The sequence below is a fragment of the Solanum tuberosum genome, unplaced genomic scaffold (genome assembly GCF_000226075.1).
Source record: "Solanum tuberosum cultivar DM 1-3 516 R44 unplaced genomic scaffold, SolTub_3.0 scf00795, whole genome shotgun sequence".
Lineage (NCBI taxonomy): Eukaryota > Viridiplantae > Streptophyta > Magnoliopsida > Solanales > Solanaceae > Solanum > Solanum tuberosum.
In genome coordinates this window covers 46,004-70,621 of record NW_006239706.1, presented here as the reverse complement: position 1 = coordinate 70,621, position 24,618 = coordinate 46,004, and the positions used below count along the sequence as shown (strand labels likewise).

Below are 24,618 nucleotides of genomic sequence, written 5' to 3'. Positions count from 1 at the left end.
GATGGTCCTTGGGTAACGTGAGGTAAAACGTTGTATCACCACTTAGTTTCATAAGTGGTGGTTGTCGGTTAGAGAAACTCCCACAGAAGTTATTGTATTTTTATATACATCAGTTTATTGTATTTTTAAATACATCTCAGAGTTATTTGTATCTTGCATACACACAGAGTTAATATCATGTTTTTAAACAACTTTTCTTTATATTGCACTTGCTTTTAAACTGATTTATAATGAAATGAGTTCAGTCATGTTGAGTTGAGTCATGTAAGTTCTTCAGTTTCTCTCAGATTCTTTCTAGTCTATGTTGTTTTAGCATTCCAACTCGCATACTCGTACACTCAATGTACTGATGTCAGTTGGTCTGCATCGTATTATGATGCAAACACAGGTAACTAGGATCGGCATCCTGACGCATCGTTGATCCAGTGAGCAGTCCAGAGTCTGTTGGTGAGCCTCCTTGCTTTCCGGAGGATCCATTTCATTGCTTTCCAGTTTAGTTTATTAGGATGTTGTGGGGTCTATCCCAACATCCATCTCAGTTGTTATTAGAGGCTTCATAGACAGTCAGATGTTAGTTTTTAGTTTTTTCATTGTCATTACTCCATGTTCAGACTTGAGTTTGCCTTAATGTCCAGTTGAATGTTCCTTTATAACATTCCAATTTATTATATGAACTTATCTTTGTTTAGTTTAAGTCTTCCGCTGAGTCAAGTAAACTAGGCCAACAGTTCGCTTGGGACCAGCAATGGTCTTCGAGTGCCCGCCACGTCCAGGGTGTAGGCTCAGGGCGTGACAACACATGTGAACTAAATTTTGAGGGTGCAAGCGCATTAGTATTTACTTAATAAATATCCTAACTACGATAATTTTTAAAAGGTTAATGGTTTACCCTAGAAGGAAATTGAGTGATCCGGCCCGCACCATTGAGTAATCCGCCCCGCACCATTAACTATAAAATTTTAATCCGTTGACCAACCGTTAATCCGATAATCCAATACCAATAAGTCAATTTTGCGATTGACTTATCGGTTATGGTTCAGTTTTGAACAGCCCTAAGTATACCCCTAAAGTTGATTTAGATTTTCAGTTACACACCCGACTTTTGAGATGGTGTTATTATCCCTTGAACTTTTCCACTTTGTATAATAACTATAATGCAATAGGACATATAGTTATGCTAAATGCATGGTTCCAGGTAAAATTGAACCAAGGGTTTCGGATTCGAACCTTGAAAATAAAGAAAATCCTGATAGAGAGTGTTTTGCATTTGAAGAAACAGAACAACATGAGCCCCAGAGGTGGATGTAGCCTTTTCCTGTTTTGTTGTACTAATAAGTGGATCACTTCAGTCAACAGCTGAATAGTTTCTATCCTCTGTGTGTATGAGTTCAGCCATTTCAAGTGTTCCTAATATGGGTTGAAAGCCATTAAGATCAAAGCAATGATCTTTAAAAGAAATAAATACAGAAACAGAAAATGTTAAGAAAGATGAGTTATGTTGCTTCGACTATCCTAAAATATAATGACACCCATGTTGATTCCTTAAAAATTGCATTACTTTTGAAGAATCCAACACGTACCCATTGACATTTTTGAAGAGTCTAAGTAACATAGCTAATGAGTGGCTGTGTAGATCACTTCTGTCAACTTGAAACAGAAATAGACTTAACTTGAATAACCATTGATACTAAAATACCACACATATAATAATTATGTTTCTTTCAAACATATACAAAACAACAAACAGAAAGACAAAAACAGAACCAGAAAAGTTCACTAACTAGTCCACAAAATCAAACAAAGACAAGTTGGCCCTCTCAATCTTCCATTAAATCCGTCGTCTCTGAGCTCTCTTCTTTGGCCTTCTTCTTTTGTGAGGCATGAGTCTATCAAAAAATTCCACAAACCATTTTGGATTACGATATTTAAACATGAGGCTCCACATGACAGTTCCAACAACTAGTCCACAACTGTAGCCTTGATTCCCACGTAAATCCACTAAAGAAATACGACTCCGATGGTTGAGGAACATGTGATGAACCACTCGTTCCACATTTCTTTGATAAAGGAAGACCACATAAATCAAGGTTGCCACCATACGAGTCATTTCCAAATGTGTTGAATTGTAGACCTTGAGGAATTGGACCGACAAGAACATTCTGAGAGAGGTTTAAGACTGCTAGAAATTTTAGTCTTGTCAATTCAGTAGGAATATTTCCAGTGAGCCGATTCCAGGACAGATCCATTGCTTCAAGCACATTCAATTGCCCCAGTTCCATTGGAATATCACCTTTGAGATTGTTACGTGATAAATTGAGTAACCGAAGTGAGCCAAGATCCTTTAGTATTTTTGGAATGACACCTTCAAAATGGTTGCTTGAGAGATCTATGGTTGTCATAATTGTGTTGATTTTTTCTAGCTCAGTATCATGGCCTTTGATCACCAAACTCACTGAATCTTCATACATTGAATATTCACTCAATTGTTCCATATATTTGATCTCACCTTTGTCTCCGTCATCTAATTTAATCATTGCTTCAAGCACATTCAATTTCCCCAAGTCTAAGTATGCTCATGTTTCAAATGGATGAAGATAGTGGCCCCTGAAGGGAGTTAAATTTAAGATCAAGATACCCTAGATTATGGAAATAAAATTGTGGTAGGTGGCCTGTTAATGAATTATATGAAAGGTTCAGAAACCGCAACAAGTTGTTTTTATTGTAGTGTTTGTTGTAGTGCTTGTAATTTAAAGAATACACCAAAAAATAAATTTGATATTTTTATTAACACCCAACAATATATTTTGTATAATGCAAAAGGTTAGACTTTAGAATATTTAATAATGAAAGAATAAAAATAGAAAGAAGAATAAAAAAGGTAAACGTAAAAATCATATATCAAAAATCAAAAATTTATATAAAAGAGAACCCTAGGCCCGCCTACGTGGCGCCACCATAAACTAGGATTCCCTTTTAAATTTTATTTATTTCCAAAACTAGCCTTCCCTTTTCATTAAAAGCTGTGACTTTTATGAAAAGTTGTGACTTTTATGAAGAGTTGCAACTTTTATGAAAAATTATGACTTTTATGAAAGGTTGTGACCTTTCTGAAGGGTTGTAACTTTTCCAAAGAGTTGTGACATCTCGGATAAGGCACAATAAAAATTTGTTCACACTACTCTATGTTGTCTATAAATAGAGGAATTTCCTGCCACTATAATTTGTAGGTTTTTTTCCCTCTATAGGGTAGTCAAATTCAAATACATTAATTAAGTTTTTAGGAATTTTTTTCATTCCTAAAAGTTTTCATGGATCTTAATCTTTATTGTAAGTCATGGTGATTCATGTAACTATGGCAATTTCATTTTCCTATTTTGGTGACCTTTTTTTTAACTCTGTTAAAGTTTCAGCAGGGATGATTGAAAATTGATCCTCTCTTTTGTCACTTTCTACAGGTTTCTTCATATAAACAAAGAAAATTGATTTCAATTGCAATGCGACATTACTGCTCTTGGATCTCTCAGTGCACAACTCATAACACTGCTGAAATGGTTGATGACTGAATTCATTACATTTGGTTCTTTAGTAAACAAATCTTTTATTTCTACCACTATTATTTGTATTTTTTTTCGAAATCAAATACATTAATTAAGTTTCTTATAAAGTGCATTTCATTTCTCAAAGTTTTTTTCCTCCTATTTCATGAAGCTTAATTTTTTACTATAAATCATAGTGATTCATGTATCTATTGCAATTTCTTTTTGCTATTTTGGTGACTTTTTTTTTAATTATGTTCAAAATTTCAATGAGGATGATTGAAAGTTTATCTTCTCTTTTGTCCCTTTCTACAGTTTTTCTTCATATACTTTTTGGGAAAATTGCTTGTGGGTTGTGCTATATTTGATAGCACACAACAACAAAAATCTGATAACTAGTACGGAACCAATGATGAAGTTTGTTAAAAGAACCAAAATGATTTCTCTCTTGTTTGCCACAGTTAGTATATTATTTTGATTGTTTTTTCTTAGGTACAAACATTTTGTATGCCATTGCACTATTCCTAGAAAATTTGTATAGAGACAATTAGTCCACATCATTTATCGCAAGTTAACTAATTTGTCATATTTCCTCTTCTCTTCTTTTTGGGCATAATAAGAGATCAAGTTTTCTTAAAACTAACAAATGTCCAAAATACACTACAACAAAAATATTTTTTATCGGCAATAAATATGCACGTTCACGAAGAGTGCTACAGCCTTTACCGACATGAATTAACTGTCATTGGATTCAATGTTGCTATAGACTTTAGGAACATTTATACAGAGTACCAATTGCCTCTGAAAATACATATTTAGCGATAATTAAGCTATTAATTATCGTTAAAGATCATTTTTGTTGTAGTGATAACTCATTCTTTTGATAAAGTTTTAAATTTTTTTGATAAAGAAGTAATAACTCTTTCTTTTGGCTTCTTTCAACTAAATTTGTGAACTGTGAACTTGGATACAACCCGAAAGACTATCTTTTTGAAAAATATATTAAGCAACGAGCCTTTTTCTTCTTGATTGTTAGGAAAGTAAGATTGTCTTTATTATTATTTTAGGATATTTGTGAGTTCAAGTGCTCACAAAATTATGTTGTGAGATTTTAATATGTTATGTGTCAAATTTTTTGTTTAGAATATCCCGTTGTGAACATTCAGATGTCACCTATTGCTTGGCTGATAATTGCATTAATTTTTTTGTAACTGCATACTATAACCATAACAATAACTATGGTTTAATCCAAATAAGTTGGGGCCGGTGATATGAAACCTTTAAAATAGTAATGACTATTTTGAGACAATGACAAAAAAACATTTATGATAATAACAATTTTAGGGTCATTTTTAGCATATACTTGATATGGCATACAATAATAAAAAAGAGATTGATGGAGGTTCATAAGAAAGGAGTCCATGGTCGTCCATTTGAATTTAGTTAATTATGATCTTGTATGGACGTGATACTCCACTTTACTTGGAAGTGTTGTTGTTCGACCTTTTTTGGTCTCTTTATTAACGTCTGATGTTGTTCTTTATAACTTCTTGGAATTAAAAATATTCCATTACTTCTGACCAACTATTTCCAAGGAGATTTTCTTAGACTTCTTTCTTATACTTAAAATCTATCTATGACTCATAATATTTGTATAACAAAAATGAAAATTAAAAAAATATAGCACTTTAAGATTTTGGAGGAACGTTTTGCCTTAAGATAAAATGATCTTGACAATGTAGTGTATGTATCGAAAATATGAATATTATCGAATGATCATATGTAAGCTTAATAAAATAGTTCAATTCCGTGCGAAGCACGGGTAATTTACCTAGTAATAATATAATATGGGTTCATGATAATTGTCAACATATAAATAAGTCAATAAAATAAGTAGTCACGGAAGAAAGGATGCTATAATTAACCAAACACTATTCCATTTCTTAATTATTACAACGACCTCCACATTAAAATATAGTGAACAATTAACCAAACAGTATTTCATAAAGTAGCGTTGTTGACTTGTCTATGCATGGGACTATTGAGGTATAAATTAGCGAAAGAAAAGAAACACATCCAAACAAATAATTTGTGGTTGTCCTAAGTGTTAAGTCAATTTCCAGGAAGACTCAAAGTCACTTGTAGTCCATGAATGAGTACTAGTCACTTCTAAAATCCTTGTATAGAACATTTTGCCCTTTTAAAAAAACCTTTTCCGCATTGATAATCAAACAATATGAATTAGTTGTTGAACAACCAGAGACATTATTTTTCGTACACGAAGTATAAATATATGTAAAAACTTACTAAAATTAAATTTGCGGAAGTTGATATTGAGTTAGAGAACATTTTAAGTGATTTATGATTCTAAAGATGCAGAACCACAAAATTATTAGCAAATTATGTAGTTTTGAGTACTCTTCTACTTAAATTTTCAAAAATATAAACTTTCTAATATCAAGTGATTTCAATCATAAACCAAACTGATCTATTTGCTTGTGCAATTTCCTGTTTTTGTTATGCTGATGAGCTATGTTGCTCCGACTCTCCTAAAAATAAAATGGTGTTGCATTTGTGTTGGTTTCATAAAAAATGCTCTACTTTTGAAGAATTCAATATGTAGTCGTTGACATTTTTGAAGAGTCTGAGTAACATAACTAATGAGTGGCTGTGTAAATCACTTCTATCAACTTGAAACAGAAACAAACTAACATAACTTGAATAACACACATATAATTATGTTTCTATCAAACATATACAAACAACAAATAGAAAATTGAAAAGACAAAAACAGAACCAGAAAAGTTCACTAATTAGTCCACAAAATCAAACAAAGACAAGGTTACCCTCTCAATCTTCCATTAAGTCCGTCATCTCTGAGCTCTCTTCTTTGGCCTTCTTCTTTTGTGAGGCATGAGTCCATCAAAAAATTCCACAAACCATTTTGGCTTACGATATTTAAACATGAGACTCCACATGAAAAGTTCCAACAACTAGACCACAACTGTAGCCTATGACTACTGATTCCCACGTAAATCCACTAAAAAAATATGACTCGCCTTCATCTTCTTGTTGAGGAACATGTGATGAATCACTTGTTTCACATTGCTTTGATAAAGGAAGACCACATAAATCAAGGTTGCCACCATATGAGTCATATCCAAATGTGTTGAATTGTGGACCTTGAGGAATTGGTCCGACGAGATGATTTTGGGAGAGGTTTAAGACTGCTAGAAAGTTTATTCTTGTCAATTCCTGCGGAATCTTTCCAGTGAGCCGATTCCAGGAGAGATCTAAAGCTTCAAGTGTATTCAATTGCCCCAATTCCATTGGAATATGACCTATGAGATTGTTGTGGGATAAATTGAGTAGCCAAAGTGCGCTGAGATCCTTTAGTGTTTCCGGAATGACACCTTCAAAATGGTTGCTTGAGAGATCTATGGTTGTCGTAATTGTGCTGATTCTTTGTAGCTCAATATCGTGCCCTTTGATTACCAAACTCACTGAATCCTCATAAGATGTGTCAAATGACAAATTTGACTTAGATTCCATGTACTTGATCTCTCTTGTGTCTTCGTCATCTAATTTGATCATTGCCTTGAAGTTTCCAAAAACTTTTGCAGGAAGTGAGCCACTGAAATCATTACGAGAAAGATAAAAAATTTGCAAGTTGGGAAAGCAAAGCTTAGTCTGACAAGTACTTATAGGTCCATGGAACTTGTTCGACGTTAATATAAGGACCTGCAGCTCTTGAAGAGTTCCGAGCCAAGCTGGAAATGTGTCATTTATAGCATTGTTCCTCACATCAAGGACTTCTAGAACATTACACTTGAGCAACGACACAGGTACAGGTCCTTCAAATCGATTACCATTTACGACAATGGTACTCAATGAAGTGCCCTGTGCACATAATGGGGGAAGATTCCCTATGAAATTGTTCCTTCTCAAGTCTAGCACGGTTAGACTAGCCATGCTTCCCAAGCAATGTGCAACTGAGTCACTGAAGTAGTTATGTGATAAATCTAATAAGAAAAGTCTGCTCATGTTACAAATGGATGAAGGTAGTGGACCCTGAAGGGAGTTAAATTTCAGATCAAGAGACACTAGATTATGGAAATGAAATTGTGGTAGGTGGCCTGTTAATGAATTATGAGAAAGGTTTAATAGCTGCAACGAGTCCCATCCTCATGCCGCTAAACCAGTTAGGGATTTGACCACAAATCTTATTGTTAGAAATATCCAAGACCTGAAGTGTCTTTACATTTCTCAACAAGTGTGGAAAATCCTTCAGTTCACAAGATGATAACTGCAAAATTTCAAGGCTAGGAAAGGTGATATTCATTCCCTCATCAATAGTGATGTTATTTGATGAAAGGTCAAGGGTAGAAAGGTTTGTGAGATTCACAAGTGATTGAGGAAAAGAACCGCTGAGTTGATTATTATTTAAATACAGGAATTCTAATGTTGGGTTTGTTTTGATCTCATCGGCTAGTCCACTAAATTGATTATGATTGAGCCACGACGAAGATAGCAAAGGGAGGTTAAACACCCAAGATGGTATGGTACCATTCAGCGAGTTGTAAGACAAATGCAGTTCGGATAGCTTTTGAAGCATGCTTGCTTTGCTAGGCAGTGGGCCAGATAGGGAATTACTCGACAATCCTAAGTATTCAAGATGTGTCAAACTTAAAATTGAAGCAGGAAATGGACCGATGAAGCTGTTATTAAAAAGATCTAAATAACGTAGCTCTTTGAGATTAGAAAAAACATCAGGAATTTCACCTGAAAAGGAGTTGTCAGAAAGATGTAAATTTGTGAGGTACTTCAATTTAGAGATTGTGGAAGGAATATGTCCAGTGAAATGATTATAAGATAAAATCAACTCCGTAATTTGGGTTAGGTTGTCAATGGAATTAGGAATGGAACCAGAGAATTGGCATCCTTGGAGGTTTAAGTATTTCAATGAACTAAAGGTGCCAATTGAATGAGGCAGCTCACCAGAGATGCCTGTGTATGAAATATCCAACTCCATTAACAGAGTGTTGCTCCGGTGGATCTTTGGAAAAACTCCTTTGAGAAGATCATTCCCACTCAGTTTGAGCGTTTCCAAGCTGTTTGGCAGAAGGAAAAAGCTCTCTGTTAGAACACCTCGCAGATTAGTATAACGAAGATCCAGGTACCTTAAAGAGGAAGAAATATTCACAGGCATCGGAGATGAGATGTTGACAAGAAAGAGAGATAGTACTTCCAGATTTGTCAAGTTTTGAAGCATTGTTTCAAATGTTCTCTCATCAAGTTGTAGTCCATAAAAATCAGAAGAAAGATCAAGCGAAACCAAATTTGTCAATCGGCCAATGTTATGTGGGATTGAAGAATAGCTGAAGTGATTGTAAGCAAGGTTTAGTGCCTGGAGATGATGAAGTTGGAAGAGGGTGCTATTGGGATGAATACTTCCACTAAGCAGACTACAACTAAGGTCTAACCCGATAACATGACCGTTTAATAAGTCACAAGTGACTCCATCCCAACTGCAGCAATCCCTACTCTCATTCCAAGACTTTCTTTTTGGGAAAGAAGTAAAACATTTGGAGTAGTTGTAATCAACTCCAAAAGATTGCTTAAACTGAAGCAAAGCAGAAGCTTCGGTGGGAGAGCAAAGATGATGATCAAAGGAAGAAGAAAAACATACTTATTAGCAACACAAAATACAGAAATGAATGAAAGAAAAACAGACTCATGACCATTTTTTGTTTGTTTGTTTTCAGCAAATAACAGGATGGATGTGTTCTTCTTACAAATCAATCAGTATTATCCACACATATATATACTACTTTCTAAGTTGCACCCGTGTTCAATGAAAACATGCATTATCAAAATTCATGATAATTGCCAAGATATAAATAAGTCAATAAAATAAGTAGCCATGTAGGAAAGGATGCTATAAGTAACTAAACACTATTCCATTTCTTAATTATTACAACAACCTCCACATTAAATAAAGTAAACAATTAACTAAACAATATTTCATAAAGTAACGTTGTTGACTTGTCTATGCATGGGACTATTGAGGTATAAATTAACGAAAGAAAAGAAACACATAGATAATTAAATAAATGGGGTAATAATTTGTGGTTGCAAAAAATGTTGTCCCAAGTGTAAAGTCAATTTTCAGTCACATATGGTCCATGAATGAGTACTAGTCACTTCTAACGACTTGGTACACATCATTTTCCCTAGATGTTGTTGTTCATTTCGAGATCATCGATCGACTATCTCTACGGTGTGTGTTACGCAAGATGATGTGAAATTGGTCAAGTTACGTAACACTCACAGTAGAAAATATTTCTGCATAAGTTGTGAAAAATTTCCAATGAGAGAAACTATTGCTTGACTAAGTCATGAAGTGAGGAAAAAAAATGAAGAATAATTAAAGACATCAACTTAAGAGTATGTAACAACAAAACAATAATACCGTGTGGAATTTTATTTTGTTCTTTGAAGCCAAAGTCTTTAATAAGACAATTTCCACAAAGAATGCAATAATTTTTTATGCAATTTTTCCATGGAATTTATACAATCATAAAAGGTCAATATTCCGAGTCAGTGATTAGTTGTCTCTTCTGCTATTTTCAAACTTGTTAGGTACACAATAATTTTCACATTAAGTTAATAAGGGACAATCCATCAATATTCCATTCCACCTAAGGAAAAAAGGGATACGGTACTGTAACTAGCAGACGATGACTTGTAAGCCTTTAAGATAATTTCCTCAAAGACTAGAGGGGGGGAAAAGATTATGATGAATCGGGACTGATGAACAATTGAATCAAAAATGAGTACTAGTCACTTCTAACAACTTGTTACTCATATTTTGTAGTGTTCCACAAGACTTGTTAGAGGACGGAGAAGACTTAACAAAATAATACTCCATATGTCCTCATTTTCTCTAGATGTTGTGTTCATTTCGAAGTCATTAACTATCTCTATAGTGTGTGTTACACAAGATGATGTGAAATTGGTCCTATTATGTAGAAAAAATTTCTGCAGAACTTCTTAGAAATTTCAAATGGTAGAAACTATTGCTTGACTAAGTCAAGTGAGGAAAAAACTGAACAATAATTAAAGACATGATTTAAGTCCTTCATTTCCTGCTTGCTTAGTATGTTTTGAATAACTTGGTGAAGATCATTCCACCTGCAGAGAAATTTTATGAGAAATTTCCGATTAGTTGTCTCTTGTGCTGAAGACTTTTCACATTAAGTTAATGAGGGAAATTCCATCTATATGATACAGTTCAAATAGGAAGAGATGGAAAATAACAATTTTTACATATTTTCCCAATTTGAACACTTTTTTCAATTTGACTGCTAACTTTTGAGAAAAATCCTAAAATCACCCTCAAACTTGATAGCCAAATTTACTTTAGGACTTAAACTACATGAACATTTAAATACCCCCTTAACAACTTTCAAGTGATTTTTATTCAACCCTCCCGTGACCAACCTTGAACTGAACTGGTCACGGGAATTACTTTTTGTTTACAGCATATTACAGAATGTTCTGTTTTTTCAAAATCCATACATATTTTATAGTTATTTGAACTCCTGTTTTATGTCAACCTTGTCCAACTTTCCATCAACATCTCTTCTGTTTTCCACAATACTTTTCAAAGAGAAACTGTTGCATGACCAAGTCAATTGAGGATTAAATAAATTTTGGTGCAATTTTTCCATGAAATCTATACAATCAGAAAAGGTCAATCCGAGTGAGTGATTAGTTGTCTCTTCTGCTATTTTCAAACTTGTTAGGTACACAATAATTTTCACATTAAGTAAATAAGGGAAAATCCATCAATATTCCATTCCAACTAAGGAAAAAAGTGATACAGTATTGTAACTAGCGGACGATGACTTGTAAGACTTTAAGCCAATTTCCACAAAGACTAGAGGAAAAAAAAAGATTATGATGAATCGGGACTGATGAACAATTGAATTACAAGATGAGTACTACTCACTTCTAACAACTTGATACTCATATTTTGTAGTGTTCCACAAGACTTTTTAGAGGACGGAGAAGACTTAACAAAATAATACTCTCTATGTCCTATTTTTCTCTTGATGTTGTGTTCATTTCAAAGTCATTAACTATCTCTGCAGTGTGTTACGCAAGATAATGTGAAATTGGTCCCATTATGTAGAAAAAATTTCTGCAGAACTTCTTAGAAATTTCAAATGGTAGAAACTATTGCTTGACTAAGTCAAGTGAGGAAAAAAATGAACAATAATTAAAGACATGATTTAAGTCCTTCATTTCCTCCTTGTGGAATTTTATACAAAATTTTGTTTGATCTGTGTTTTCCTGCTTAATTAGTATGTTCTGAATAACTTGGTGAAGATCCTTCCACCTGTAGAGAAATTTCCGATTAGTTGTCTCTTGTGCTGTTTTCCAAAAGATTTTTAACATTAAGTTAATGAGGGAAATTCCATCTATATGATACAGTTCAAATATGAAGAGATGGAAAATAACCAAAGTAGTGGAGATGTTGTTTCTGTAGACCCTCGACTCAAGATAAAGGTATAGTGATCAAATTAAGAAGATAAAAAAAATGATACTCAAGCAAAAAAAACTGAGAGACTAATTGTATTGAAGGATCACATGTTCAGCTTACCATCTTTAAACATGAGGTGCCACATGACAGTTACAACAATTAATCCACAACTAGCAAAATACGACTCTCTTCTTCTTCTTCTTCTTCGGACTCCAATGGACGAGGAGCATGCAATCGGTCTAAAAAGAACATTCAGACAGAGTTTTTAGACTGCCAGGAATTTTAGTCTTGTCAGTTCCCTTGGAATCTTTCCAGTGAGCCGATTCCAGAGAGCATTTTTCCCAAAAACAAAAAAATTTCCTCATTCATAATCAAGCAGTATGAATTAGTTGTTGGATCACGTGAGACATAACACTCGTCATGAAGTATAAATATATGTAAAAATCTACCAAAATAAAAATTGCAGAAGTTGAAACTGAGTTAGAGAACATTTTAAGGATGTTTTATGACTAGAAAGATGAAGTACCACAAAATTATTAGCCACTTCTGTAGTTTTGAGCATTCTTCTACATCAATTTTCACAAATATAAACTTTCTAATATCAACTAATTTCAATCATGAACCAAACTCTATATGCTTACTGCACTGCTTTATCCAATTTTGTTGTATTAATGAGCTATGTTGCTCGGACTCTCCTAAAATATGATGATGTCGCACCCATGTTCAGGGGTGGACCAACTCCCTCGGCAAAAAATTATGTTGTATATTTAAGGTATTTTAAAGAATTTTTATGTTTATATATTGATTTTGAACCTCCTGAATATAAGATTAGAGGTTAGTTTAGTGGTTGAGGGGTTCAAACCTCAAATCTTAAGCACTGCTCTCTTTTTTTCGAACCCCTTAATGAAAATCCTGGATCCGCCACTGCTCATGTTGGTTCCTTAATAAATACACAACTTTTGAAGAATCCAACACGTACCCGTTGACATTTTTGAAAAATCTAAGTAACATAGCTAGAGTTGCTGTGTAGATCACTTCTGTCAATTTGAAACAGAAACAAACTAACATAAATTGAATACTACAATAACACACATATAATTATGTTTCTAACATATACAAACAACAAATAGAAAATTAAAAAAAGACAAAAACAGAACAGTTCACTAGTCCACAAAATCAAACAAAGACAATTTAGCCCTCTCAAGCTTCCATTAAGTCCTTCGTCTCTGAGCTCTCTTCTTTGGCCTTCTTCTTTTGTGAGGCATGAGTCCATCAAAAAATTCCACAAACCACTTTGACTTACGATATTTAAACATGAGGCTCCACATGACAGTTCCAACGACAAGTCCAAAACTGTAGCCTATTACTACTAATTCCCAAGAAAATCCACTAAAAAAATATGACTCGCCTTCTTCTGCGGACTCCAATGGTTGAGGAACATGTGATGAATCACTCGTTCCACATTGCTTTGATAAAGGAAGACCACATAAATCAAGGTTTCCGCCATACGAATAATTTTCGAATGTGTTGAACTGTAGACCGTGAGGAATTGGTCCGACAAGATGATTTTGAGAGACGTTTAAGAAGGCCAGAAAGTTCATTCTTGTCAGTTCCTGCAGAATATTTCCAGTGAGCCAATTCCAAGAGAGATCTAAAGCTTCAAGCGTATTCAATTGCCCTAGTTCCATTGGAATATGACCTATGAGATTGTTATGGGATAAATTGAGTAGCCAAAGTGAGCTGAGATCCTTTAGTGTTTTCGGAATCACACCTTCAAAATGATTGCTTGAGAGATCTATGGTTGTCATAATTGTGTTGATTCTTTGTAGCTCAATATCCTGCCCTTTGATTACCAAACTCAATGAATCCTCATACGAAACTGTAGTTACTGAAGTTGTTGCGTGATAAATCTAATAAGATAAGCGAACTCATGTTACAAATGGATGAGGGTAGTGGACCCAGAAGGGAGTTAAATTTCAGATCAAGATACCCTAGATTATGGAAATGCAATTGTGGTAGGTAACCTGTCAAAAGATTATGTGAAATATTTAGGTACCACAAGTTGTCCCACCTCATGCCGCTAAACCAGTCAGAAATTTGACCACGAATCATATTGTTAGAAATATCCAAGTACACAAGTGTCTTTACATTTCTCAAGAAGTGTGGAAAATCCTTCAGTTGACAAGATGATAAGAATAAAGATGATGGGCTAAGAAAGGTGATATTCATTCCCTCATCAATGGTGATGTTATTTGATGAAAGTCCAAGGGTTTTAAGGTTTGTGAGATTCACAAGTGATTGAGGAAAAGAACCACTGAGTTGATTATTGCTTAAATGCAGTTGTTTTAATGTTGGGTTTGTTTTGATCACTTCATCGGCTAGTCCTCCGAATCGGTTATGTTGGAGCGGTTTTGATCACTTCATCAGCTAGACCTCTGAATCGGTTATGTTGGAGCGACACTGAAGATAGCAAAGGTAGGCTAAACACCCAAGATGGTATGGTACCATCCCATTGCATCTCTAATTCCATAGTAATACCCTCACTTCCATCTTCAATAATAGAAATCCCTGCAGTGGCATATACATGAGATCAAGCATTTGTTAAATGTAGTGAGATTCATCCTCACAAGCAGTTTCTTTTATTAAGGATTAACTGACACGAGATGATAGGATTGCTCTTTGAGGTTTGAATATCTTTTATACCCTTGCCTGTCTCAAATTATTTGTCACATTTTGACATCTCAAGAGGCTATAAATGGCAAGAAAATGTTATGCCGTTTTTTTTTTTTGATGGTGGTGGTGTCCGTGCAGGGAAATGTTACGCTACTCCAGACATAAGCATGCCATAAAGACCTAGAGGACTGATAAGTTTGTTCATATGTATAAGTGACTCCTAAAACTTTTAGGTAGTACAATATACAAGAGCTTTGAGGCAGGTTACACCAGCCATAATCTACTAACCTGTGAATTGTGGAGCAACTGTATCAAGAGTGAACTTTGAAAATTTTAACGACGCCAAAATCACAGGCCTATATTGTTCCAAAACTGGCTCCACACTTGACTTTACTAGTTCTGATGCTGCCTGAATTACCATATATACCCATACCGACTCAATTAGCAACAAAGAAGTTCAAACAATCATAAATTAGAACCAAAAAAAGGGGGAAATGAAAAATTGCAGAATCGCAATAGAGTGGAAAACTAAACTATGTATAGACATTGAACCCCTAACCTCATCCACATATGGCCAGATCTATTCAAGATGAGAATTAAGCCATGCCAACTGTAAGAACAAAATTGAAAAATTCAAAAGGTCATTTTTTGCCCTCAACAAACTAAATCACAAGATGTATTCTAGATAGAAATTAAACAAAGTCCATAAAGGGACAGTCTTGCAACCAAAGACCACAATTTGAACCATAATGCACTAATTTAATCTCAATGATCTTATATGGTCACTATGTGCTCAAAAACAGTAAAGGACATCAACAGTGTGTTTGGTAAAATCTTATTTTCCATCAAAAAGGAACAACAATTATCTCAACATATAGACATTATTATCAATCTTTACTACTCACATATTTTTCACCAAAACACTATCCAATTTGCTGATTCAATCTACAATAAATGTCTTTTCCCAGAAAAAAATCCATCACGAAAAACATTTTCCAGAAAATAAGTCATTTTACAGATTTATGATAAATGACATTGCTTTAGCTACAAGTACGGCAAAATCCAGTAGCTTTGGTTTAACCCTATATTAATGTTAAGATGTATAAATAGTCTTTTCAGTCAATGTTGCTCGGACTCTTCAAAAATGGTGATGGGTGATGGGTTACTGGCGTATACTCCAAACTAGTGCAACTTTAGAGAATCCGACACGGGTACAAACAACATTTTTTGAGAGTCCGAACAACATAATTTTCAGAAACCCAACAAAGCAAAAAAGAACCAATGGTCTAGAACCCATATAAACTAAAAATTCTGACTCAGCCACTACGTCCTACCAAATACATCCTAAAGAAAAGTTAAAGACTTCATCTTTTGCTGATTTGAGAAAACAACCCAAGAAGGGTATTTGTTCTGGTGTGAAGATTTTTCTTGAATCTTCCACTGTCCTTCTAGCAAATGCAGCAATTCCACTAGCCTTAACAATTCAACCAAAAAAACAACATAAATACAGAAAACCCCAAAAATGGAAAAAACTAAAAATCCAAAAAAATTGAAGTAAGAAAAAACAAAAACTTTAGTTGACTAAATCACAACATCTGGCCATGCCAACTGTAAGAACAAAATTGAAAAATTCAAAAGGTCATTTTTTGCCCTCAACAAACTAAATCACAAGATGTATTCTAGATAGAAATTAAACAAAGTCCATAAAGGGACAGTCTTGCAACCAAAGACCACAATTTGAACCATAATGCATGAATTTAATCTCAATGATCTTATATGGTCACTATGTGCTCCAAAAACAGATAAGGACATCAACGGTGTGTTTGTAATCTCTTTTTTCTGATTTTGGCTGCTAGAACATATGTTTTGCGAAAACATTTTCCACCAAAAAGGAGCAAACAATTATCTCAACATATAAACATTATTATCAATCTTTACTACTCAAATATTTTCACCAAACACTATCCGATTAAATGTCTTTTCCCAGAAAAAAAAATCCATTACGAAAAACATTTTCTAGAAAATAAGTCAGTTTACAGATTTATGATAAATGACATTGCTTTAGCTACAAGTACATCAAAATCCAGTAGCTTTGGTTTAACCCTATATTAATGTTATAAGATGTAAAAATAGTCTTTTCAGTCAATGTTGTTCGGACTCTTCAAAAATGGTTACGGTTGATGGTTAGTGTCGTATACTCCAAACTAGTGCAACTTTAGAGAATCCAGAATGGGTACAAACAACATTTTCTGAGAGTCCGAGCAACATAGCTTTCAGAAACCCAACAAAACAAAAAGAACAGTGGTCTAGAACCCATATAAACTAAAAATTCTGACTCCGCCTCTGCGTCCTACCAAATACATCTTAAAGAAAAGTTAAACGACTTCACCTTTTGTTGATTTGAGAAAACAACCCAAGAAGGGTATTGTTCTGGTGTAAAGATTTTTCTTGAATCTTCCACTGTCATTCTAGCAAATGCAGCAATTCCACTAGCCTTTACAATTCAACCAAAAAAACAACATAAATACAAAAAAAAAACCCAGAAATGGAAAAAAATAAAGATCCAAAAAAAACAAAGACTTTAGTTGACTAACCAGATCAGTACGTTGTTTGGATCTAGCATTTTCAGATTTCACAAAAGCAACTATTATAGCAAGTCCAAATGCTATTCCAAACACAACCCCTAAAACAAATGACATTTTTATTCCACTTTTTCTTGAATCCCTTCTTCCTTGTTCAGTGATTTTTGTAAGCTAATAAACTGAAAAATGTTGAAAAGATCTAAAAAAAAGGTGAGATTTTGAATCTGTTTTTGGAGTTTTCTTCTTATGGGGTTTTCCTAAAAGATGAATTCTTGAAAAAAATTACATCTTGAGATTTTCACTGAAACTTATAATTGTTGAAAGAAAAACTCAAAGTTGGGATTTTTAGTCTGTTTTTTGGAGTTTTCTTCTGGTGGGGTTCTTCCAACAGGTAAATTCTTGAAAATAAATAAATCAGAAAGTATATCTTCAGACTCAATGAAAGTTGGAATATGTATTGAAAAGTGTGACTTCGTTTTAATTTGTTTGTCTAGTTTCTATCGACTTGATATAAGTTTAACAAAGTGAAAAAAAAATCTTTTGAATCTTATACTACTAAAGTGACTTTTTAACGTGTCACGTGGAATATTGAAATATAAAAATTCAAAATAAAAAAAATATATAAGTAAAGAAGAATTTTCAATGATATAATATTAAATTAAAGTTATATAAAAAACATATCAAAATATCTTTTAATGTTATAGTCTTAAATATATATATATATATATATGTGAAACGTATTATTCTTTTTGAGACAAATTTAAGTATAAAGTACGATAAATAAATTAAATTTCAAAAAAATAATAAAACAAACCAATTAAAAGGAAGAAAACCGATATTTTCAATCATCTTTCTTGTTATAATCAAAGCTTTGAACGGCCATAACCAGACAAAGATACTTTAATTGTTTTCAAAGTGTCCAAACTAAAATTAGGAAAAGAAAATAGGAATGTCATTTTTTGACAGGTGAGTTGACTATTTGTGGGACCAAAATTTTAGCCAATTATATTTTGCCATGTGTCAAATTATGTAAAGGTTTTAATTTGTCTTTCTTAATTTTTAAATAATTTGATTATATTTCTTTTTGCGTTAAATTAAATTTTGGGAATAAGTCTATTTTAGTTCATCAAAAATAACTTTGACATGTAGTTTTGTAGACAGTAAAGTTCCGGATGAAACTGAATCACAGGTCTTGAATTCAAACTTGAAAAATAATAAAAAATCCTCGTATAGAGCGTTTTGCCCTTTAAAAAAACCTTTCCTTCATTGATAATCAAACAATATGAATTAGTTGTTGAACAACCAGAGATAACTTTCGTCCACGAAGTATAAATATATGTAAAAACTTACTAAAATTAAAATCGCGGAAGTTGAAACTGAGCTAGAGAATATTTTATGGCTGATTTATGATTAGAAAGATGCAGAACCACAAAATTATTAGCCAATTCTGTAGTTTTGATTACTCTTCTACATTAATTTTCAAAAATATAAACTTTCTAATATCAAGTGATTTCAATCATAAACCAAACTGATCAATTTGCTTACTGCTTTGCTTTTTCCTGTTTTGTTATGCTGATGAGTTATGTTGCTCCGACTCTCCTAAAATATAATGACACCAATGTTGGTTCCTTAAAATTGTACTACTTTTGAAGAATTCAACACGTACCCGTTGACATTTTGAAGAGTTTGAGTAACATAGCTAATGAGCGGCTGTGTAGATCACTTCTATCAACTTGAAACAGAAACAAACTAACATAACTTGAATAACCATTGATACTAATTAAATGACTCACATATAATTATGTTTCTTTCAAACATATACAAACAACAAACAGAAAATTAAAAAGACAAAAACAGAACCAGAAAAGTTCAGTAATTAGTCCACAAAATCAAACAAAGACAAGGTTGCCCTCTCAATCTTCCATTAAGTCCGTCGTCTTTGAGCTCTTCTCTTTGGCCTTCTTCTTTTGTGAGGCATGAGTCCATCAAAAAATTCCACAAACCATTTTGGCTTACGATATTTAAACATGAGACTCCACATGACAGTTCCAACAACTAGTCCAAAAGTGTAGCCTATGACTACTGATTCCCAAGTAAATCAACTCCGTAATTTGTGTTAGGTTGCCTATGGAATCAGGAATGGAACCAGAGAATTGACATTGTTCGAGGTTCAAGATATTCAAGGAACTGAAGGTGCCAATTGAATGAGGCAGCTCACCAGAGATGCCTGTGGATGAAATATCCAACTCCATTAACAGAGTGTTGCTCGGGTGGATCTTTGGAAAAACTCCTTTGAGAAGATCATTCCCACTCAATTTGAGCGTTTCCAAGCTGTTTGGCAGAAGGAAAAAGCTCTCTGTGAGAACACCTAGCAGATTAGTATATTCAAGATCCACGTACCTTAAGGAGGAAGAAATGTTCACAGGTAGCGGAGATGAGATGTTGACACCATAAAGAGAAAGTACCTCCAGATTTGTGAAGTTGTGAAGCATTGTTACAAATGTTGTCTCATCAAGTTGGAATCCAATCACAGAAAGATCAAGTGAAACCAAATTGTAAAGGTATGAGATTTCTGTTGGGATTTTTCCACTAAAGTGAGACCATGAAAGGTTGAGATGCCTCAAATTCGTCAATCGGCCAATGTTATGTGGGATTGAAGACCAATTGAAGTCATTGTAAGCAAGGTTTAGTGTCTGGAGATGATGAAGTTGGAAGAGGCTGCTGTTGGGATGAAAATTGCCAACAAGCTGACTGCAACTAAGGTCCAGGGCGATAACATGACCGTTTAACATGTCACAAGTGACTCCATCCCAAGTGCAGCAATCCCTACTCTCATTCCAAGACTTTGTTATTGGGAAACAATCTCCATGACACGAATAATTACAGGACTCTCTGGACATATTTTGAAAGGATTGTTTGAACTGAAGCAAAGCAGAAGCTTCAGTGGGAGAGCAAAGACGATGATCAAAGGATGAAGAAAAACATTCACTTATTAGCAACACAAAACACTGAAATGAATAAAAGAAAAACAGAGTCACCATTTTTTGTTTGTTTGTTTTCAGCAAATAACAGGATGGATGTGTTCTTACAAATCAATCAGTATTATCCACACATATATATACTACTTTCTAAGTGTCCTTTGTAATTTTTTTATAGATTTGTAAGAATAATCAAAATTCTATGAAAACATACAGGCAAGGCCCTCTAATTATTTTTTTAGTTGTCATACATAAATTAAAATACTTATAACATACTGCGTAGAGTTTCAAGGAAGTAGGAGGTACACAAACCTTTATTAAGTAAGAATACAAACAACGAAAATTTTCAATGAAAAGATATAATATAAAGTTAGAATAATAAAATCCTACTCAAAACTTTAAGAAGTTTATATAATGATATTGAAATAGTTGTGTTGAATTTGATATAATGATATAATGTATTTTTAGTGGCAATTAACCCTCTTTGTGTATGTCTCTAAAGTTTTTAGCGACATTGAATCTAATGATACTTAACCAATGCTGGTAAAAACTTTAACACTCTTTATTAATGTGTATATTTATTGCCGCTAAAAGTTGTTTTTGTTGTAGTGCTTGTAATTTAAAGAATACACCAAAAAACAAATTGATCTTTTTATTAACACCCAACAATATATTTTGTATAATGTAAAAGGTTTTACCATTTGGTAGACTTTAGAATATTTAATAATGAAAGAATAAAAAAGGTAAACGTAAAAATAATGATGTGGGTTCATGATAATTGTCAAGACATGTATAAGTCAATAAAATAAGTAGCCACATAAGAAAGGATGCACTATAATTAACCAAACACTATTCCAATTCTTAATTATTACAACGACCTCCACATTAAATAAAGTGAACAATTAACTAAACAGTAATTCATAAAGCAGCGTTGTTGACTTGTTTATGCACGGGACTATCAATTATAAATTAACGAAGAAAAGAAACACATCCAGACAAATAAAATGGGGTAATAATTTGTGGTTACTAAAAAGTTGTCCCAAGTGTTAAGTCAATTTTCAGTCATTTGTGGTCCATGAATGAGTACTAGTCACTTCTAACAACGTGTTACACATTATTTTATAGTGTTCCACAAGACTTTTCAGAGCACGAAGAAGACTTAACAAAATAATACTCCCTATGTCCTCATTTTCTCTAGATGTTGTTATTCATTTCAAGGTCATCGACTATATATCTCTGCAGCGTGTGTTATGCAAGATGATGTGAATTAATTGGTCTCGTTACGTAACACTCACGGTAGAAAATATTTCTGCAGAATTTTGTGACAAATTTCCAATACCGTGTGGAATTTTATTTAAAATTTTGTTTGATATGTGTTTTCCTGCTTAATTAGTTAGTATGTTTTGAATAATTTTGTGAAGATCATTCCAAGTAATTGATTAGTCTGTTTTACAAACTTCTCAATAAATTACCACAAGACTTGTTAGAACTCCATCAATATTCCACCAAAGTCTAACCCAATTTCCACAAAGACTACTGATGGGAAAAAAAAGAAAAATATGATATTTTGCAAAAGTGTTTTGTAAGTGAAACAGAGTAACAACGTAACATACCTAGTGTAATTTCACAAGTGGGGTCTGAAGAGAGTGGTGTGTACCTCCGTTTCCAATAGTTCGAAGGTATTTTAGGCTTATCTCCATTTGTTATATTTTTTGTTTCTCGAAAAATTGTATGCTAGAGCTTTAAAGAAATTTTCTTACTGTCAACTCGTCTAAAAGTAACTATAGATCATGACTCTTCATTATAAGTGAAATTAATAACCTGCAAATCAAGGTAAACAACATGCTAACTAGAACACGTTAAATTATACTGATTGTAGACTTTATATTGTTGGTATATATAATTTAAATTCGTTTAAATATGAATGTCATATGGAAAGAAATTTTTTTAATCCTTAACTTCATGGTGAATGACCCAAATATATATAGATGCCAAAACTTAATGGGCTTTTAGAAATTGCAAAACAAGCCCAACCGACATTTAATAGAACTCAGCCCACCTCAAGTTAGATTTATGAAAAGGGGAAAATAAGCAAATACCCCATAAAAGCAAAATAATTACAAACATATACCGCATTACATTCATACCCCACTAAATAATTACACTATATACCCTCTTACTAATTTCGCTTAACTGATACTAAATCGGTATCATATACTGTATTTGTATCATTAAGGTTGATAATTTCGCTTAACTGATACTAAATCAATATCATATACTGTATTGATATCATTAAGGCTGATAATTTCGCTAAATTGATACTAAATCAGTATATATATACTTTATTGGTATCATTAAGGTTTCTTGTTAAGAAATTACTCATTAGTCAATGATACGATAAGAGTATATATGTGTATAATTTGTATTTGTATATGTATAAAAGAGGACAAGTGGCGTAATTAAAGCTAAAATTAAGTTGCGAGCCGTAATTAATTCAAACTATAGCTATTGTAACACCCCAGAAAAATTTTGAGCTAAGACTTGAACCGTCCTTCGTTGTGAGTAGGATTTTACTAAGGAATTTAAAATTTCTTAAGTGTTAAGGTCAGGTCACTAGATGTAGCACCTGAGTATCAAAAAGAACTAAATTGGAAATAACAAATATTTGAAATTTTGCAAGTTAAGCTAAGTATGAGTTTTGGGTTGACTTCAAACGACCATAACTCCTATCTCAGAATGATTTAGGTGTGCTACCAGATACCGTAGGAAAGATCTTTGAATTATCTTTCCAACGCCACCGAGTTTTCTCAGTTTTTGAGTTGGTATGAGGGAGATATGTGCATTCGAAGTTGGGTTGTCTAGATAAGGAAAGTCAAAACCGGATTTTAGAGGGGTATTTTAGTCTTTTCCTTACCAAATCGGATTTAATTCATTTTTAGTAAGGTTTTAAGGGTCTAATCCTATTAGGTTCAGTTTTATAATCCTAAAATTAGCCTAGAGTTTTAGTTGAGAGTTCAAGAAGAGAAAAGAGGAGAAAAGAGGAGATGATCAAAGCGTTCGTCGAGAGTCTTGCATTTTGTTGCGGATTTTCGCCATGGGTTTAATCCCTAAGAGGTATGTAAGCTTCCATAGTGTTGGATTTGTTCACCAACACGCCAATCATGTTGTTTTCAGCGCAATTTTGTTCTTAAAGTTGAAGGATTAGAGTTCTTGATGATTTCTTGTTAGGTGTTCTTGAAGTTCATTTTAAATCTTGTTTTGTTGAAGTTTTGATGATTTCTTGAGATTAATGTGAGTGTTTTTAGGGCTGTATTGAATATATTAGAGTGTACTTATGTTAAATAATCGAATCCAAGTGATTGGGGAAGAAACCGCTCGATTCTAAGCGAAATAGGGTGAGAAAACTAGCAAAGAATTTCGTCGGGTCTTCTGGGTTGGGTCCTGGCGCGTAGCGCCAACCAGAGCGCCCCAAAGTATGCTCTGAAGTTTAGGGGCTGGCTCCCCGCGCCACCCATAGCCCCAGGGTCTCCTGCCCCGTCCAGTTTGCAATCGGTTGCTTCGTTTGAGTTCTTTCGAAGGGTACATTCACTCCTTTTCGATTCTAACTACTCTAAGATACTTCTAAACACCTAAAATCATTCCTAACATTATCATAACCTTGAATTCATAATTCAAATTCAAGGTAGAGTTAAGAGTTAAGTTTTGAGAATTCTTTCGAACATTCTCAGAAAGCCCCTTTGAGCTCTTTTGAGGAGTTTTCTACAACTTCTAGTAACTTGTTTCAAGACTCGAGCAAGTGAGTATGAGGATGAGGAGAATGTATTCATGAATATACTTTGTCATCATGATATCCTTCATATCATGAACCATAACTCTTGAATTCATAATTCACATTCAAGAGAAAGTTAAGAATAGAGTTCAAGAAAGCCTTTGAGTTCAATTGTGAATCCTTTGAGATCAACTATCGATTTGAACTAAGTTTTGAGGTGGTAAGTAAGAGAATGAGAAGTGTCATATACATGAATTCCATGTAGTTTGTAGACCTTCTAGTCGAGTCGTTCATGCCCATAAATTCCGCATAGACTTCATAAATTGAGCATCATTGAGAGGGGTAATATCTTTAAGTTCTAAGTCTTGAGTATTGAGTTCCCAATCCCCTTTGAGATTATATTTTCTAATCATGGAACTATTTCATATTACTCATGAAGTCCTTGAGTTGAAGTGTTCATGCCCATAATTTGGCATGAATCCTATAAGTCGAACAGTCTTGAGTTGAGTAGTTCATGCTCATAATTCCACAT

General features: G+C 33.6%; 5 protein-coding genes across 6 annotated transcripts in view; all 5 read right to left on the bottom strand.

Moving 5' to 3' along the window:
• Positions 1-1,925: 1,925 nt before the first annotated feature.
• On the bottom strand, positions 1,926-2,534 carry LOC107059058 (LRR receptor-like serine/threonine-protein kinase ERL1). Its single transcript, XM_015305456.1, has one exon. The coding sequence runs from the start codon at positions 2,532-2,534 to the stop codon at positions 1,926-1,928; it is 609 nt and encodes a 202-aa protein (XP_015160942.1).
• A 3,960-nt stretch (positions 2,535-6,494) lies between these two features.
• On the bottom strand, positions 6,495-7,508 carry LOC107059057 (receptor-like protein 12). The gene has a single exon (XM_015305455.1). It carries the CDS (start codon positions 7,506-7,508, stop codon positions 6,495-6,497), a length of 1,014 nt encoding a protein of 337 aa, XP_015160941.1.
• LOC102582861 (receptor-like protein 12) lies at positions 7,177-13,892 on the bottom strand. The gene is made up of 3 exons (XM_015305454.1): positions 13,388-13,892; positions 12,267-12,323; positions 7,177-9,224 (listed from the first exon to the last, which is right to left on the bottom strand). The coding sequence occupies exons 1-3, from the start codon at positions 13,890-13,892 to the stop codon at positions 7,684-7,686; spliced, it is 2,103 nt and encodes a 700-aa protein (XP_015160940.1). The 3' UTR covers positions 7,177-7,683.
• The window catches only part of LOC107059063 (probably inactive leucine-rich repeat receptor-like protein kinase At2g25790), a 15,401-nt gene continuing 3,911 nt past the window's right edge, over positions 13,129-24,618 (bottom strand). Inside the window, exons 2-3 of the mRNA XM_015305462.1 lie at positions 14,518-14,589; positions 13,129-14,468 (exon numbers count right to left, since the gene is read on the bottom strand). Of these exons, the coding sequence (XP_015160948.1) occupies positions 13,954-14,468; positions 14,518-14,589 (587 nt within the window). The 3' untranslated portion in view covers positions 13,129-13,953. The remainder of the gene's footprint in view (positions 14,469-14,517; positions 14,590-24,618) is intronic.
• On the bottom strand, positions 15,638-17,744 carry LOC107057713 (synaptotagmin-5-like). 2 transcript variants are annotated; one of them, XM_015305463.1, is made up of 3 exons: positions 17,352-17,744; positions 17,147-17,251; positions 15,638-16,231 (listed from the first exon to the last, which is right to left on the bottom strand). In XM_015305463.1, exons 1-3 carry the CDS (start codon positions 17,454-17,456, stop codon positions 16,088-16,090), a joined length of 354 nt encoding a protein of 117 aa, XP_015160949.1. In that variant the 5' UTR covers positions 17,457-17,744; the 3' UTR covers positions 15,638-16,087. The 2 variants fall into 2 exon arrangements, 1 of the variants encoding a protein (XP_015160949.1); XR_001472488.1 differs by lacking the exon at positions 15,638-16,231 and adding an exon at positions 16,351-16,365.